Consider the following 15,395-nt stretch of genomic DNA (forward strand, 5'->3'; position numbering starts at 1 on the left):
TACGAGCCACTTAAGAGTTCATTGCTCCCAAGAGTGACCTGGGGAGGTGACCTTGGGTATCAGGAACCACTTAATTCATTACGCTATATCTGCTCCTGAAACATAATGCTTTATGTTATTTAGTAAAAGATTGTCTTAATGGGAGGCACACTATTACCACTCACCCCGAACATCAAGAATAAAGGCATAGACCAAAAATATTTCTCGGAATCAAGAGGGATTAGATATTAATTTCTACCCCACCCCCGGCTATCCAAATAATTTTGTATTTATTTGGAGGCGCGATTAAAGTTAGGATAGTTTGGATATTTTGGTATTGAAATGTACTCTTTAAGGCATTTGGACCCTACCCGCCTACAAATTGACCAAACTTGCCTTTCTAATAGTTGATGCACACCAACATATCACTGAATGTAATTTTATGAAATATCGCAGCTAATCAGTTTAGTTGAATTTGTCTGGAATAATATGGGAGGTAACAAACCGCAGCAGCTTTTATCAGGCTCAACCTAAATAAATGGAGGTGGTGATTATTTCCTACACACCCACACCGTTGTCTACATTTAATTGAAGGCTCATGCAAAGTTGGCCAGATCGGGCATTTAAAAGCACTCTTCTAGGCATCTGAAAAACCCAATCTTTTGGTGACTTAAAGGGAGTACTAGAACTTTTAATTTGCATTCCAATGATTCTTCTCCCGATCTTTTAGGACTATCGATTGCATACGATTATCCCTGGGGAAAAAGAATAAAAACGAAAAAATAAACCCACAAACAAACACGCATTCGTGCTCTTTCTTCTGGGAAAAGTTTCAAAATTCCACACTGTTGTAGATAGGAGCTTGAAACCTCTGCAGTGAGGTTTTCTGATATGCAAATTTAATGGTGCAGCTTTTGTTAAGACACTTGCCTTTTGGGGGGTGTTTCTTCCTTTTTTGAAAATCAGGCAGATTTCTTCAGGTTTGTAGTTTTCAAGTGTAACATAAAGACTCGATGAATTTGATATAGTTGTAATCAGCCTAAAAAGACAATTCTTTCGATGTTTGAATTGGTCAACCAAACTTCAATCAAAATTTTTTTAAAGGGTTTGGATAACTATTGGGCCAAGTCACTCCTTACTTATAGTTCGTTACCACGAACTCTTTGACAGAGTGTATTATGCCTCTCAATCAGTTAAATTGAAACACCATAGTACAAAGAATAAAATTTTATTGCAAAGATTTCTATTGGGAAAGGCTACAGCAGGGATAGGGACATTTGCTACAATGATTGTCAGACTTCTTTGAAATACAGCTTCGCTCAATAGTAATACTTTTCTGGCTTACTAGGATGGCCTTGGAATTTTGATTAAAGGCTCCTGTTGAGGCTGTAGACTTCTTCTTTTTTGTCATTATAATCACGGCAGAATTGTACAGAAAAAACAATTTATAGCTGATAGCTCACAATTTTCCATACATCCTTTCGAAATCGTACGTGGAAGTTTCCGCATCGCTTTCAGTTTGGAGATAACAGGGAGTTCGGGGTATGGGCAGTGCATAGATTTAAAATTTCAATGACAGACTTGTTTAAAAATTCCCTGGAAGGATGAGGTCTTCAACGGTGTCATCAATAGGACTGAGGCAAGCCGAAATAAACTTCTCCAGTGTACTGTACAAATGTTTCTTCGACCTCTCAAATGTTTCTGTTTCATCTGGATACACCTGGAAGGTAATTTTTTATATGAATTTCATATTGACCCTCAGTAGTATGTTAACTTATACTTTGCTCGGGGGTATAGCAATTCCCATGTTATTTGGTCACGGGTATAGCAATTCCCATGGCACCTTTCCAAGGCAGATTACCAGATTGGTTATTTGGCAGTGTATAATGTAGTCAAACAGGTTTTTTCTGTTATTAATAAGAATGTACGTCATGAGTTCATGTGCACATTTTTCTTTCTTAAAAAAACCGTTATGATATAAAGTAGTCAAACATGTTTTGGGACCACGCAGGAAATTATGTAACTCAACATCCGTTTTTTATTCGTCCTTGAAAATCTGTATAAAATGTTCATGCACTACAATTTAATTTTCATTATGTATTGGCATATTGAGCATAATACACTGCATATTATTAACTTTGAAAACAATGGATCCGTCAATTGCCAATGTGAGTACAGCTTATTAAAATTTTTAATTTATTTCCAGATAAAAAGCATTTACCAGTAAATTCGAATTTCAGGGGGACTTAGCCCCCTCCCCCCCAACAATACAAAACCTTAAAATATGATGAGTATATTCGATAGAAAACGCTAAGTATGCTTTTCTCTATTATGCAAAACAAAAACCCCCTCCCCCATTGTTTTGTTAGGAGCATACTTCTGTACTTTTACATATCTCGTTCAAAAAGTGGCTTTTCCCAATTGTGTGTGTTTAAGATATTCCGTCTTTTTCCGATCTACCTAAAGGCATTGGTGTCTTATCTTGTTAGCGAGAGTGACAATTTCCAAACAACCTTTTATATGTTCATTATCTAGAATTATAATTATTACCATATGCCAAAGCATAGTGCCAATAATTTCCTTGAGAAAATAGATTCTTGTTGTGGTCAATTAGGCGAGAATGAAGTCTTTGAAATGTGATATGTGAGTGATGTTTGAACAATGTCATCAATTTAAAATAGGGTCTAGCCTTACCGTACACTAAATTCGGAATTGACTTTATAAGGCAAATTATTTTATGGCAAGATGTTTTTTGAAATCTCCCTTCCCCCAAACTCAAAATTTTCCTAAATTTTACTTTAGAACTCTTTTTTTAAATATTTCTAAAGTGCTAATAGATATACACTCCTACAAATATCAGAATCGGCTTTATAGGCCAAATTATTTTACGGCAAGATGTTTTTGAAATCCCCCTTCCCTCCAAACTCAAAATTTTACTTTAGAGCCCTTTTAAAATATTTCTAATGGGCTAATAGATATAGACTCCTACAAATATCAGAATTGACTTTATAGGCCAAATTACATTATGGCAAGATGTTTTTGAAATCTCCCATCCCCCGAAACTCAAAATTTTCCAAAATTTTACTTTAGAACCCTTTTTTTTAAATATTTCTAAAGTTCTTATAGATATGGACTCCTACAAATATCAGAATCGGCTTTATAGGCCAAATTATTTTATGGCAAGATGTTTTTGAAATCCCCCTTCCCCCCAAACTCAAAATTTTACTTTAGAAGCCTTTTAAAATATTTTTAAAGTGCTACTAGATATAGAGTGCTAGAAATATCAGAATCGGCTTTATAGGCCAAATTATTTTATGGCAAGATGGTTTTGAAATCTCCCATCCCCCAAAACTCAAAATTTTCCAAAATTTTACTTTAGAACCCTTTTTTTAAATATTTCTAAAGCGCTAATAGATATAGACTCCTACAAATATCAGAATCAGCTTTATAGGCCAAATTATTTTATGGCAAGATGTTTTTGAAATCCCCCTTCCCCCCAAACTCAAAATTTTACTTTAGAAGCCTTTTTAATTATTTCTAAAGTGCTAATTGATATAGAGTGCTAGAAATATCAGAATTGACTTTATAAGGCAAATTATTTTATGGCAAGATGTTTTTGAAATCCCCCTTCCCCCCAAACTCAAAATTTTATTTTAGAAGCCTTTTTAATTATTTCTAAAGTGCTAATAAATATACAACGCTAGTAATATCAGAATTGACTTTATAGGTCAAATTCTATTATGGGGAGATGTTTTTGAAATCCCCCTTCCCCCCCAAACTAAAAATTTTCCAAAATTTTACTTTAAAAGTTTTTCTTTTTAAATACTTCTAAAGTGCTAATAGTTATAGCACTACAAACATCAGAGTAAACTTTAGAGGGCAATTTAGCTGTAAAAGAGGGCTTATTATTTCCTTACTAAATTTTTCTTCTTTTTTAAGGATGTGGAGGTGGATTCATACAATTACCCTCCCTCCGAAAAGAGACCAAGATGGGGTGATATCACATCAATGCAAGCTGCAAGACCATCAATCATCAGATATGCTAGCTCCATTACAAGTTCTCTGGACCAGCCAGGAGCCTCTCAAGCCAGTGTCAACTCTGCACAAACCTCTATGCAACCTGGCAGGAAATTCAAGAGGGAATGGATAGATTCTCATAATGCATCAGCCTCATCTAGTCAAGATCGGGAGGTCACCCCCTATCAAGCATTGCCGGGCCCTTCATGACCAATGCAAGGCGAGAATGATGTGGCCCTTACAGCTCTCGACATGCAAGCTGCAAATTTAAATGTGAGTTTTCAAATATTATTTCTCGCTAATGATTCTTTTTCCCAAGTCAATTTGAAGGAGTGTGTGAGCGGTACATGTGCCGCTTATTTTTCTGTATATCCGATAATTCATGGAGATAATATAATGCATATTACAAATGCAATAGCGTCGTAATGATTTTCATTATTTTATTGTGTGTTTGTGTGTGTGTGTGTGTGTGTGTATGAGCGTTGCATGCGCCGCGTCTACTCGATAATTCATTGAGATAGTGCAAATTCAATATCGATGTAATGATTGAATGGCATATATTTCCATATCATTATTTTTTATGTTTGATCGGAGCGCTGAAATTTTTTCATTATACATATCAACTGAATTGTATTTTAATGCTGATTTTGAATATCTTTAAATTATTTTGTTTACCTTAATCCATCAAAAGTTATGAGAAAATTAAGAATTTTTGAAGTAGAAATTCAGACGTCGCATAAATTGTTTCCACAGCGCATTTCTATCTGACGCTGTTTCCGCAGCACGTTATAGGCTAATGGAATATAGACTAAGGGGTTAGAAACACAATTTCAACCTGTAAGAATATTTCAGCGTGTGTGTGCGCGTTTGTGTGCGTGTGTGCGTGTGTGTATGTGTGTGTGAGTGTGTGTGTGTGTGTGTGTGTGTGTGTGTGTGTGAGTGTTTGCGCATGTGTGAGTGTTTATGTGTGTTATTAACAAAATTTGTAATTTATTATGCATTGTTTTGTAAATAATGCTATAAGCAAAAATTTTTAATTTATTATGCATTTGTTTGATAAATTCGAATCCAATTAAGAAAAAAAAATTTGAAAAAAAAGTTTGCTATAATTGTGATAAAACTTTCGTCATAGAAAAGAAAACTTAATCCATACATTTTCTAGTTTCAGGGGGAAGCTGTGAAAACTTCTGCCTTCCCTGGCCCGGGACTTCAAAGTATCATGGGAAATTGTCCCCTCTCGCCGGATGATATTAGTGAAGGTATGCCATTTAATATCCCCCTGGATTGTCAATTTATAGCTCAAGAAATGGACAGTTTTATTCAAATTGTTGGACCTAATTTTTCTAGGGAAAGTTTTGACGATAGTTTTATAATTAGTGAATTGGGTCCTGTGCAAATAGGTGCAGGATATGAAGATAGTGTCACGTCCCTGGAATTACGTGAATCTAATTTGTTAGAGTCTGCTCTAGGTCACTTACAAACATATAGGGTAGATTTTAACCCTCCCGAGGAAAACATGATTGACGGGAGCATTATTTTAACAGATGCAGTAAATGTTCTTCATAGCTACATCGACAGAATTCGAGCACAAATTGATATTCAGAGTCAGACATGGGAGAGTCAAGGGGGGATTAAGTCTGTGGTAAATCAAAAAGTTCATGTACGAAAGAAGACATACGAGAAAACTTGGTTTTTTAACTCTTCAACAATCCACCAGATTTCTTACTCTGGTCTAAGTGAACTGGGAGACTAATCTTTCATCTCAATCTATAAACAAATTTTGGATTTGGACACGTTTAACAAGAGGGGAAGTGGGTCCACCATTTTAGACATTGAACACATGGATCTGAATCTCAGTACATTATAAAAAAAATTTATTTTAAGGGGGGCAGAGCCTGGTTGACGAAAAAAATGCCTCCCGGATTTGTTTGCTACAGGAGTGGCTCAGGGCTTTAATTTTGACACGGGGCTGTAACGTTTTAAATACGAATTTTTAGCAGCAGCCCAAAAAACATTAAAAAAAGAGTCAACAATAGAAAATCTCTATAGCTTTGCTCGTAAGAGTAGAAAAAGTTTCCCTAAAGTAAATTTTGATTGTTTAGAAGGAAAGTATCTTGTGTCTTTGAACGAGATAACGTTATTTGGAAAAGCAAATGAAAATCTTGGGTTGGGGGTGGTTGTTCTCCAGTATGACATTGCCTTTGTAGATGGGGGAAAGAAACCAATTAAAAAAGGGGTTTTGTATTCAGTTAGGACACCGATGATAGATAATTTTAAAAAATGGGTTTGGACTATTTATGTACCTCCCAAAGATGTAAATTTCCATGGTCATTTTTTCTCTTTTAAGGCAACACGTCGACTCCTTTCTCTATTCAAGAATAAATGAGATTTTTACTATTGTCCCTAGTGCCTTTCTCCATTTAGATCTGTATGTACAGTTACGGTTTACATGAGGCATTGCAAAATTCATGAGAATCAAAGAATTGAAATGCCTCATGTGGTCTGAGAATGCTCGCTCAGACGTGAATGGGGAAAGGCACATGGGGCGATAGAGATATTCTCCTTTCTTCACGCCTTGGGATAGGGGTCGACTTATTGCTGTAACGGGGAAAAAATGACCATAGGAATTTACATCTTTGGGGGGCTCGTAAATAACCCAAACCCAATTTTAACATTATCCACCATCGGTGTCCTCACTCAATACAAGACCCCTTTTTTATTTGGGTTCATCTCCCAGTCTAAAAATTCCGATTCGTACTTAAGAAGAACCACCCCCAACCAATGATTGTTATTTTCTTTTTCGAATAAGGTTATTTCCTTCAAGGCCATCGGATACTCCACCTCTAAGCAATCAAAATTTATCTTTGGTAAATTTTTCCGACTATTACGTGCAGGGTTATTGAGATTTTTTATTGTCGAATCTTTTTTTAATGACTATTGGGCCACTGATAAAAACACGTATGTTAAACTTTACAACCCTGGTTCAAATTTAAAACCTTGAACTCCTCATATAGCCGAAAAATCTGGGTGGTATTTTATTCGTCGATTACCTCTCCCCAGCCCCCTTAAACTATAGATTTTTTAATTCTACGGAGATTGAGATCCATGTGTTCAATGTATAAAATGGTGGAACCGCTTCCCCTCTCGTTAAACGTGTCCAAAGTCGAAATTAATTTATTCATCCAGTTGAAAAAGTTGCTCTCAAACTCATTTAGACCAGAGTAAAAAGTTTGATTGCCAGTTGATAAATGAAAATAAAAAATTTTCTCGGATGTTCTCATGTGTACATAAAGTTTTTGATTCACCGATACTTTAATCCCCCCTTGGCTCCCCCAATTCTGAATATGAATATCTATTTTTGCTTAAGGTATGTCAAGGTAACTATGACGAGTATTTACTGCGTCTCTTGAAATAATACTCTCTTCAGTCGTTTTTTTTTCGAGAGGAGTAAATTCTAACCTATATGTATGCAAGTGATCTAGAAATTACGCTAACAAAGAAAATTAAAATAATTCCGGGGACGTGACACTATTTTTATGCCCTGCACCTATTTGTACAGGATTACATTCACTCATTATAAATTTATCGTAAACAATGTCCCGGGAACGTTAGGTCCAACAATTTGTATAAGACTGTCCATTTCTTCAGTTGTAAATTGAAAATCAAGGTGGATATTAAATAGATTAGCTTCACTAATATTGTCCGGCGGGAAGGGGCAATTACCCTTGAGACTTTGAAATCTCAGACCAGAGAAGGCAGCAGTTTTCACAGCTTCTCCTTGATACTATAAAAGGAATAGATTAAATTTTTTTTTTCTTTGATGAAAGTTTTATCCCAATTATAACAAACTTTTTTCTTCAATTTTTTTTTCTTAATTGGATTCAAATTTATCAAACAAATGCATAATAAATTACAAATTTTTGCTTATAGCATTATTTACAAAACAATGCATAATAAATTACAAATTTTGTTAATAACACACATACACACGCACACATGCGCACACACTGACAGACACACACACACACACACACACTCACATGCACACACACACACACGCACACACGCACACACACGTACACACACGCTGAAATATTCTTACAGGTTGAAATTATGTTTCTAACCCCTTAGTCTATATTCCTTTAGCCTATAACGCGCTGCGGAAACAGCGTCAGATAGAAATGCGCTGTGGAAACAATTTATACGACGTCTGAATTTCTACTTCAAAAAGTCTTAATTTTCTCATAACTTTTGATGGATTAAGGTAAACGAAATACTTTAAAGATATTCAAAATCAGCATTAAAATACAATTCAGTTGATATGTATATTGAAAAAATTACAGCGCTCGGATCAAACATAAGAAATAATGATATGGAAATATATGCAATTCAATCATTACATCGATATTGAATTTGCACTATCTCAATGAATTATCGAGTAGACGCGGCGCATATAACGCTCACACACACACATACACACACACACACAAACACACAACAAAATAATGAAAATCATTACGACGTTATTGAATTTGCAATATTCATTATACTATCTCCATGAATTATCGGGTAGACAGAAAAATAAGCGGCGCTTGCACCGCTCACACACTCCATCGAATTGATTTGGGAAAAAGAATCATTAGCGAGAAATAATATTTGAAAACTCACATTCAAATTTGCAGCTTCCATGTTGAGAGCTGTAGGGGCCACATCATTCTCGCCTTGCATTGGTTGTGAAGGGCCCAGCAATGCTTGATAGGGGGTGACCTTCCGATCTTGACTAGATGAGGCTGATGCATTATGAGAATCTATCCATTCCCTCTTGAATTTCCTGCCAGGTTGCATAGAGGTTTATGCAGAGTTGACACTGGCTTGAGAGGCTCCTGGCTGGTCCAGAGAACTTGTAATGGAGCTAGCATATCTGATGATTGATGGTCTTGCAGCTTGCATTGATGTGATATCACCCCATCTTGGTCTCTTTTCGGAGGGAGGGTATATGTATGAATCCACCTCCACATCCTTAAAAAAGAAGAAAAATTTAGTAAGGAAATAATTAGCCCTCTTTTACAGATAAATTGCCCTCTAAAGTTTATTCTGATGTTTGTAGTGCTATAACTATTAGCACTTTAGAAATATTCAAAAAGAAAAACTTTTAAAGTAAAATTTTGGAAAATTTTTAGTTTGGGGGGGAAGGGGGATTTCAAAACATCACCTCATAATATAATTTGACCAATAAAGTCAATTCTGATATTTCTAGCACTGTATATCTATTAGCACTTTAGAAATAATTAAAAAGGCTTCTAAAATAAATTTTGAGTTTGGGGGGAAGGAGGATTTCAAAAACATCTTGCCATAATATAATTTAACCTATGAAGTCTATTCTGATATTTTTAATACTATATTTCAAGTAGGACTTAAGATATAATTTGAAGGGATTATAAAGTAAAATTGCGAGTTTGGGGGGAAGGGGAATTTCAAAAACATATAACCATAAGATACTTTGCCACACGAAACCGATTCTTATATGTTTAGTATTATATATCTATTAGAGCCTTAGAAATATTTAAAAAAAAGGGTTCTAAAGTAAAATCTTGGAAAATTTTTAGTTTGGGTGGAAGGGAGATTTCAAAAACATCTTGCCATAAAATAATTTGACCTATAAAGTCAATTCTGATATTTCTAGCACTATATATCTATTAGCACTTTATAAATAATTAAAAAGGCTTTTAAAGTAAAATTTTGAGTTTGGGGGGAAGGGGGATTTCAAAAACATCTTGCAATAAAATAATTTGGCCTATAAAGCCGATGCTGATATTTGTAGGAGTCTATATCTATTAGCGCTTTAGAAATATTTAAAAAAAGGGTTCTAAAGTAAAATTTTGAAAAATTTTGAGTTTGGGGGGAAGGGATATTTCAAAAAACATTTTGCCATAAAATAATTTGGCCCATAAGGCCGATTCCGATTATTCTAGCACTTTATATCTATTAACACTTTAGAAATATTTTAAAAGGCTAATATAGTGAAATTTCGAGTGTGGGGAGACGGGGGATTTGAAAAACATCTTGTCATAAAATAATTTAGCCTATAAAATTGATTCTAATATTTGTAGGAGTCCATATCTATAAGCACTTTACAAATATTAAAGAAAAAAAGTTCTAAAGTAAAATTTTGGAAAATTTTGGGTTTGGGGGGATGGGAGATTTCAAAAACATCTTGCCATAATATAATTTGGCCTATAAAGTCAATTCTGATATTTGTTGGAGTCTATATCTATTAGCACTTTAGAAATATGTTAAAAGGGTTCTAAAGTAAAATTTTGAGTTTGGGGGGAAGGGGGATTTCAAAAACATCTTGTCGTAAAATAATTTGGCCTATTAAGCTGATTCTGATATTTGTAGGAGTCTATATCTATTAGCACTAAGGAAATATTTAAAAAGGCTTCTAAAGTAAAATTTTGGAAAATTTTGAGTTTGGGGGGAAGGAGATTTCAAAAAACATCTTGCCATAAAATAATTTGCCTTATAAAGTCAATTCCGAGTTTAGTGTACGGTAACGCTAGACCCTATTTTAAATTGATGACATTGTTCAAACATCACTCGCATATCACATTTCAAAGACTTCATTCTCGCCTAATTGACCAAAACAAGAATATCGTTTCTCAAGGAAATTATTGGCACTATGCTTTGGCATGTGGTAATAATAATAATTCTAGATAATCAACATATGAAAGGTTGTTTGGAAATTGTCACTCTCACTAACAAGATAAGACACCAATGCCCTTAGGTAGATCGGAAAAGGACGGAAAATCTTACACACATACAAGAGGGAAAAGCCATTTTTCAAACGAAATATATAAAATTACAGAATTATGCGTCTAAAAAAACAATGGGAGGAGGGGGTTTTTGCTTTTCACAATAGAAAAAAACATCCGTAACGTTTTCTATAAAATATACTATTTATATTTTAAGGTTTTTTATTGTTTGTGGGGAGGGGGGCCAAGTCCCCCTGAAATTTGAATTTACTGGTAAATGCTTTTTATTTGGAAATAAATTAAAAAATTTAATAAGCTGTACTCACATTGACAATTGACGAATCCATTGTTTTCAAAGTTAAAAATATGCAGTGTACTATGCTCAATATGTTAAAACATAATGAAAATTAAGTTGTAGTGCATGAACATTTTATACAGTTTTTCAAGGACGAATAAAAAACGGATGTTGAGTTACATAATTTCGTGTGTGCTCCCAAAACATGTTTGACTACTTTATAACATACCAGTTTTTTTAAGAAAAAAAATGTGCACGTGAACTGACGACGTACATTCATTGTGCAATTCTTATCAAAAACAAAAAAAAACCTGTTTGACCACATTATATTATTACGACCATACTCTCAAAACATGTTTAACTACATTATACACTGCCAAATAACCAGTCTGGTAATCTGCCTTGGAAAGGTGTCATGGGAATTGCTATACCCGTGAGCAAATAACATGGGAATTGCTATACCCCCGAGCAAAGTATATGTTAACATACTACTACCCTCAATGACCCAGAAAGACAAAAGACGACAAAATTCAAGTGCTTATAAGTAAGACCCAAGTAGTTCCAAGGCCTTAGCAGGGTTTAATCAGAATTAAGAGACAGCAAAGTAGATAAAGAGAAACCTGATATGACATTGCTTTTTTGAATACTTTTCAAAAACCTATTCATCTGAAACCTATTTATGTAAAGTTAAAATATTTACTAGTTATGAAATAGAAATAGCTTTAGAATGCACACAACAAAACTAATCATTTGTAAAACCCTTGAAACTACAGCTTGTTCTAAATAGTTCTACATGGTCATCTAATCAAAGACGGTATATACGTGGTTTTTTTTATAAAAATCTCATCAATTATTATTATAAGAAACAATTTAATTGGAAATAACATATCAATTAAAATTAATTCAATTTTAATGAAACTAATTTCGATTGGTTTTTGAAACCTATATATAAGTAATGCTGACGTCCAGGTTTTGTTTTAGCAGATGCCGTAGCTTATCTCTGGGGAGGAGTTAAAGTATGAAAGTTCTTTTTTATAGTGATCGCAGAATCAAACCACACATATTTTTACATAAATTTAAATTTTTTATATATGAGGCTGAAATGGGAGGGCGTTCAACCAGGCATTACCACCTAGAAATGACATTGAGCCAGCCACTGTAAAGCAGAGTAACCTCCATAAAAAATTTTGCAGGATAAAGGGGTTTAGTAGGTTTCAGTATCGGAGGGAGTGCAGCAAGGAGAATCGAGACTCTTTGATTAGAGGGATTCAAATTAGGTTTTTAGCCACTGCATAATATCAAATATGCATTTATGCCGTTTAGCCAATCTATAATTTTCCAGATTTGGAAGGGGTCAAATTACATCCCCTTTTACATAAATCACTTCTTAATTTTCAAGAAATCTTTGAAATTGAACATTTTTTCTCTCTTTTGATGACTAATTTAGGAAAACATTTTTCAAAAAAGAAGTTTGTCGAAGAAAATAGCCATGTACTATTTATTTGTTCGTGATAGGATCCAATCATTCATCTAGAGCAGTATCTGTTATCTTTTTGTTTCTTGTGAATAATTCATTTCAATTTCTGGTTGTTTCAGGTTTTATCTATTCGTTGAAGAAGTTCGAATTATCATAGAACTTTATTTCTACCCAAATTGGGCTTGAGTATAGCTCTTTACTTTTCTTTGAAAAACTTTTTATTTCTACCCAAATTAGGCTTGAATATAGCTCTTTTCTTATCTTGGAAAAACTTTTTATTTCTACCCAAATTAGGCTTGAATATAGCTCTTTACTTTTCTTTGAAAAACTTTGTTTTGGAAAACATTACTTGTAATTAATATATGTTTGTTTTAATTGATGTAATTATATAATTGGTTAATGTTATAAACACTTGCTTTTTTTCAGTTTTTATGCTTAAAAATTTTAAATGTTTGATTCTAATTCAAAAATGTGAACGAAATTTCAGCATTCAGTCAAAATTATCGATCAGCAGTAATTTTGGGCTGTAAATTTATAAATAAGAATTTTACTTTAGAATTTTGGATGCATGGAGAAAGGATTAGGATGTAATTGAATTGAAAATCTGCCCAAGTTTTGGTCTCCTATACAGCTAAAGCCATTTTGAATCTAATCATACAGACGTTATAATATAGTGTAACAGTTCATTTGTTTAAATATGTGGATGTCAATATTATTTATTAAGATAAAAAAAGTTCAGTTTTTTCGGTTTAAAAGAAAAACTACTTCACGAATTAGCACAACCAGGTTTAATTTCCTGTTGTCTTTTTGTCTGTCTCAATTAAATTTCTTCTTGTCCTGAAATTTTAGTTGAGATGTTGAAATTGCAGAACATTTTAGAGCAGGTCAGGCCTAAGAAAACTAATTCGTGAATCATGAAAAGACAACTCATGAACTCGCAATAAAAATATATATTATAATATTTTCCTTCCAAAACTTATTGTCCTTGTTAGGGATTGCTTAATAAAGTATGCTTACCCTAAAAGTTCCACATCGATCGGATAAAAACAGGGTTTGGCCCATTTTGTGATTTCACAAACCCTTACTGCCCATCTTTTTCAATATATCTTTTTCCTCTTAGGTTTGTTTAGCCCAGTATACATGCTTTGCAAGTTAATAGCCAATAGGCGACGAAATAAACATGGGCCAATTTTGTGCGTCTTGAATCAACGCAACAATTTTTCTGGTGACATTTGTCTTCATTAAGGTTGCCTTGTCACTGTCTGCTTGCCCTGTAAGTCTAAGCCAACCTAGCTTTAGATTTGATATAAATACAGTCAATCTTCAAAACTTTTTTGTTTTTATTCAGGCCTACTTGGCCTGTGAGCTACCAGCCTATTAAAGACGAAAGAAAAGTTAGACCCATTTTCGGGTTTCACGAACGGATACTGCCTAACTTATTTTCAATTTGTTTATTTCTTCATAAACATTCATCTAGCGAAGGAATTTAGGAACTGTCATTTTTAAGCCAATAAAAGAGACTGAATTTAACGTCCCGTTTCTGTGCGTCTCAAGTATTTTAGTCTTTTGGTCTGGAATCATCAAATATTCAAAGGCAAGCAGCTGGGGCTGAACAAAAGTCTTAATTGAACTTAATTGACTGGGAAAAGTTTGGGCCGTGAAAAAACTTTAATTTTTAAAAGTATTTTTGGTGCATAAAGTCTCCTTTACTCATTAGTCTGCGTATACAAGTTTCAAACTCTTTAGAAGAAACTGTCGGTCCTTTTTCCACGCGATTCAATATTTGGAAGACAAAAATATTTTTCAATTATTTTTCCTTTCCTTACATATAATATTTTGAGCCCAAAATTTTTACTTACAAAATTTTTAGCTCTTTCCCTACCTGCGTCGTTTCAGAAATATTTTACAGGTACGATAGTTTGATAGCCCAAGTGAATGTTCTGTCTTTTGATGTACCTTACTACTTCATCGTGACCAGATTCAATGTTTCACTTGGGCTACAAATGCTGAATTTTTAAGCGGTTCGGAGAATCATATTTTTTAGTCCCCAGTGGCCCTCCTTCCAAACACAAAATATAAAATACCTTTCCTTCTCCTCCTCCAAAGCTTCAAAAGTTACTGATCGGTCCTCACAAATCGTCCCCGACATCATTTTGATAGCCAGTATATATTATTTCTTTCAAGTAACCTTTGCCCCTCAACCAAATTCAAGTCTCGAGGTCATTAGTACCCCTACTCTGCTTTCAAACACACATATAGGAAAATTAACATAGATAAATTAACAAGTGGAGTTCCTAGCCCCTTGCACCTGTTTCTAGCTGGCAATATTCCTGCCCAGGCAAGATTTAGCATGTCCAGGCAAGATTAGGCATGTCCAGGCAAGGATCTCTACGACATCAATAGGGAAAATAGCAATGGATTTCTACGGCATGCCCTCTGACGTCGCACCATCGCACTTGTGCAATTCGATCAGCTGTTCCTAGCCCCTCACAACTGTCTCTAGTTGGCGTGATTCCCGCACAGGCAGGATTTTGCATGTCCGGGCAAGAGTTCAAGGACACACCCTCGTCCCTGTTACTAAGTGAAATCATGTCTTGACACGTTCCCAGTGGTTGAAACTATTGATCGAGGATCAGTTTCTTTCTGGAAGTGGGAAAGTCAACATTGAAATGGATGATTATACACTATTGAATATTGAAAGTGTTGATGAAACGGGACCTAGAGTGCCTAAAGTATCGGTAGAAATTACAAGGGGTTCTCGACCAACCCTAGAATGGGACAAGATGTATAAAGGAAATGTTATAACATTAAACAAATTCAAGTCGGAAGAACAATTGTGTTTCGCGGCTAAAATCTATAGAAAACAGTCTGTGTT

General features: G+C 34.5%; 1 protein-coding gene across 1 annotated transcript in view; it reads right to left on the reverse strand.

The window, feature by feature from the left end:
- Positions 1–1,108: 1,108 nt before the first annotated feature.
- The window catches only part of LOC148945237 (venom dipeptidyl peptidase 4-like), a 46,592-nt gene continuing 32,305 nt past the window's right edge, over positions 1,109–15,395 (reverse strand). Inside the window, exon 2 of the mRNA XM_089099325.1 lies at positions 1,109–1,699. Within this exon, the coding sequence (XP_088955451.1) occupies positions 1,565–1,699 (135 nt within the window). The 3' untranslated portion in view covers positions 1,109–1,564. The remainder of the gene's footprint in view (positions 1,700–15,395) is intronic.

This window comes from Artemia sp. Qi Xiang Cuo, chromosome 13, assembly GCF_049724085.1.
Source record: "Artemia sp. Qi Xiang Cuo chromosome 13, ASM4972408v1, whole genome shotgun sequence".
Taxonomy (NCBI): domain Eukaryota; kingdom Metazoa; phylum Arthropoda; class Branchiopoda; order Anostraca; family Artemiidae; genus Artemia; species Artemia sp. Qi Xiang Cuo.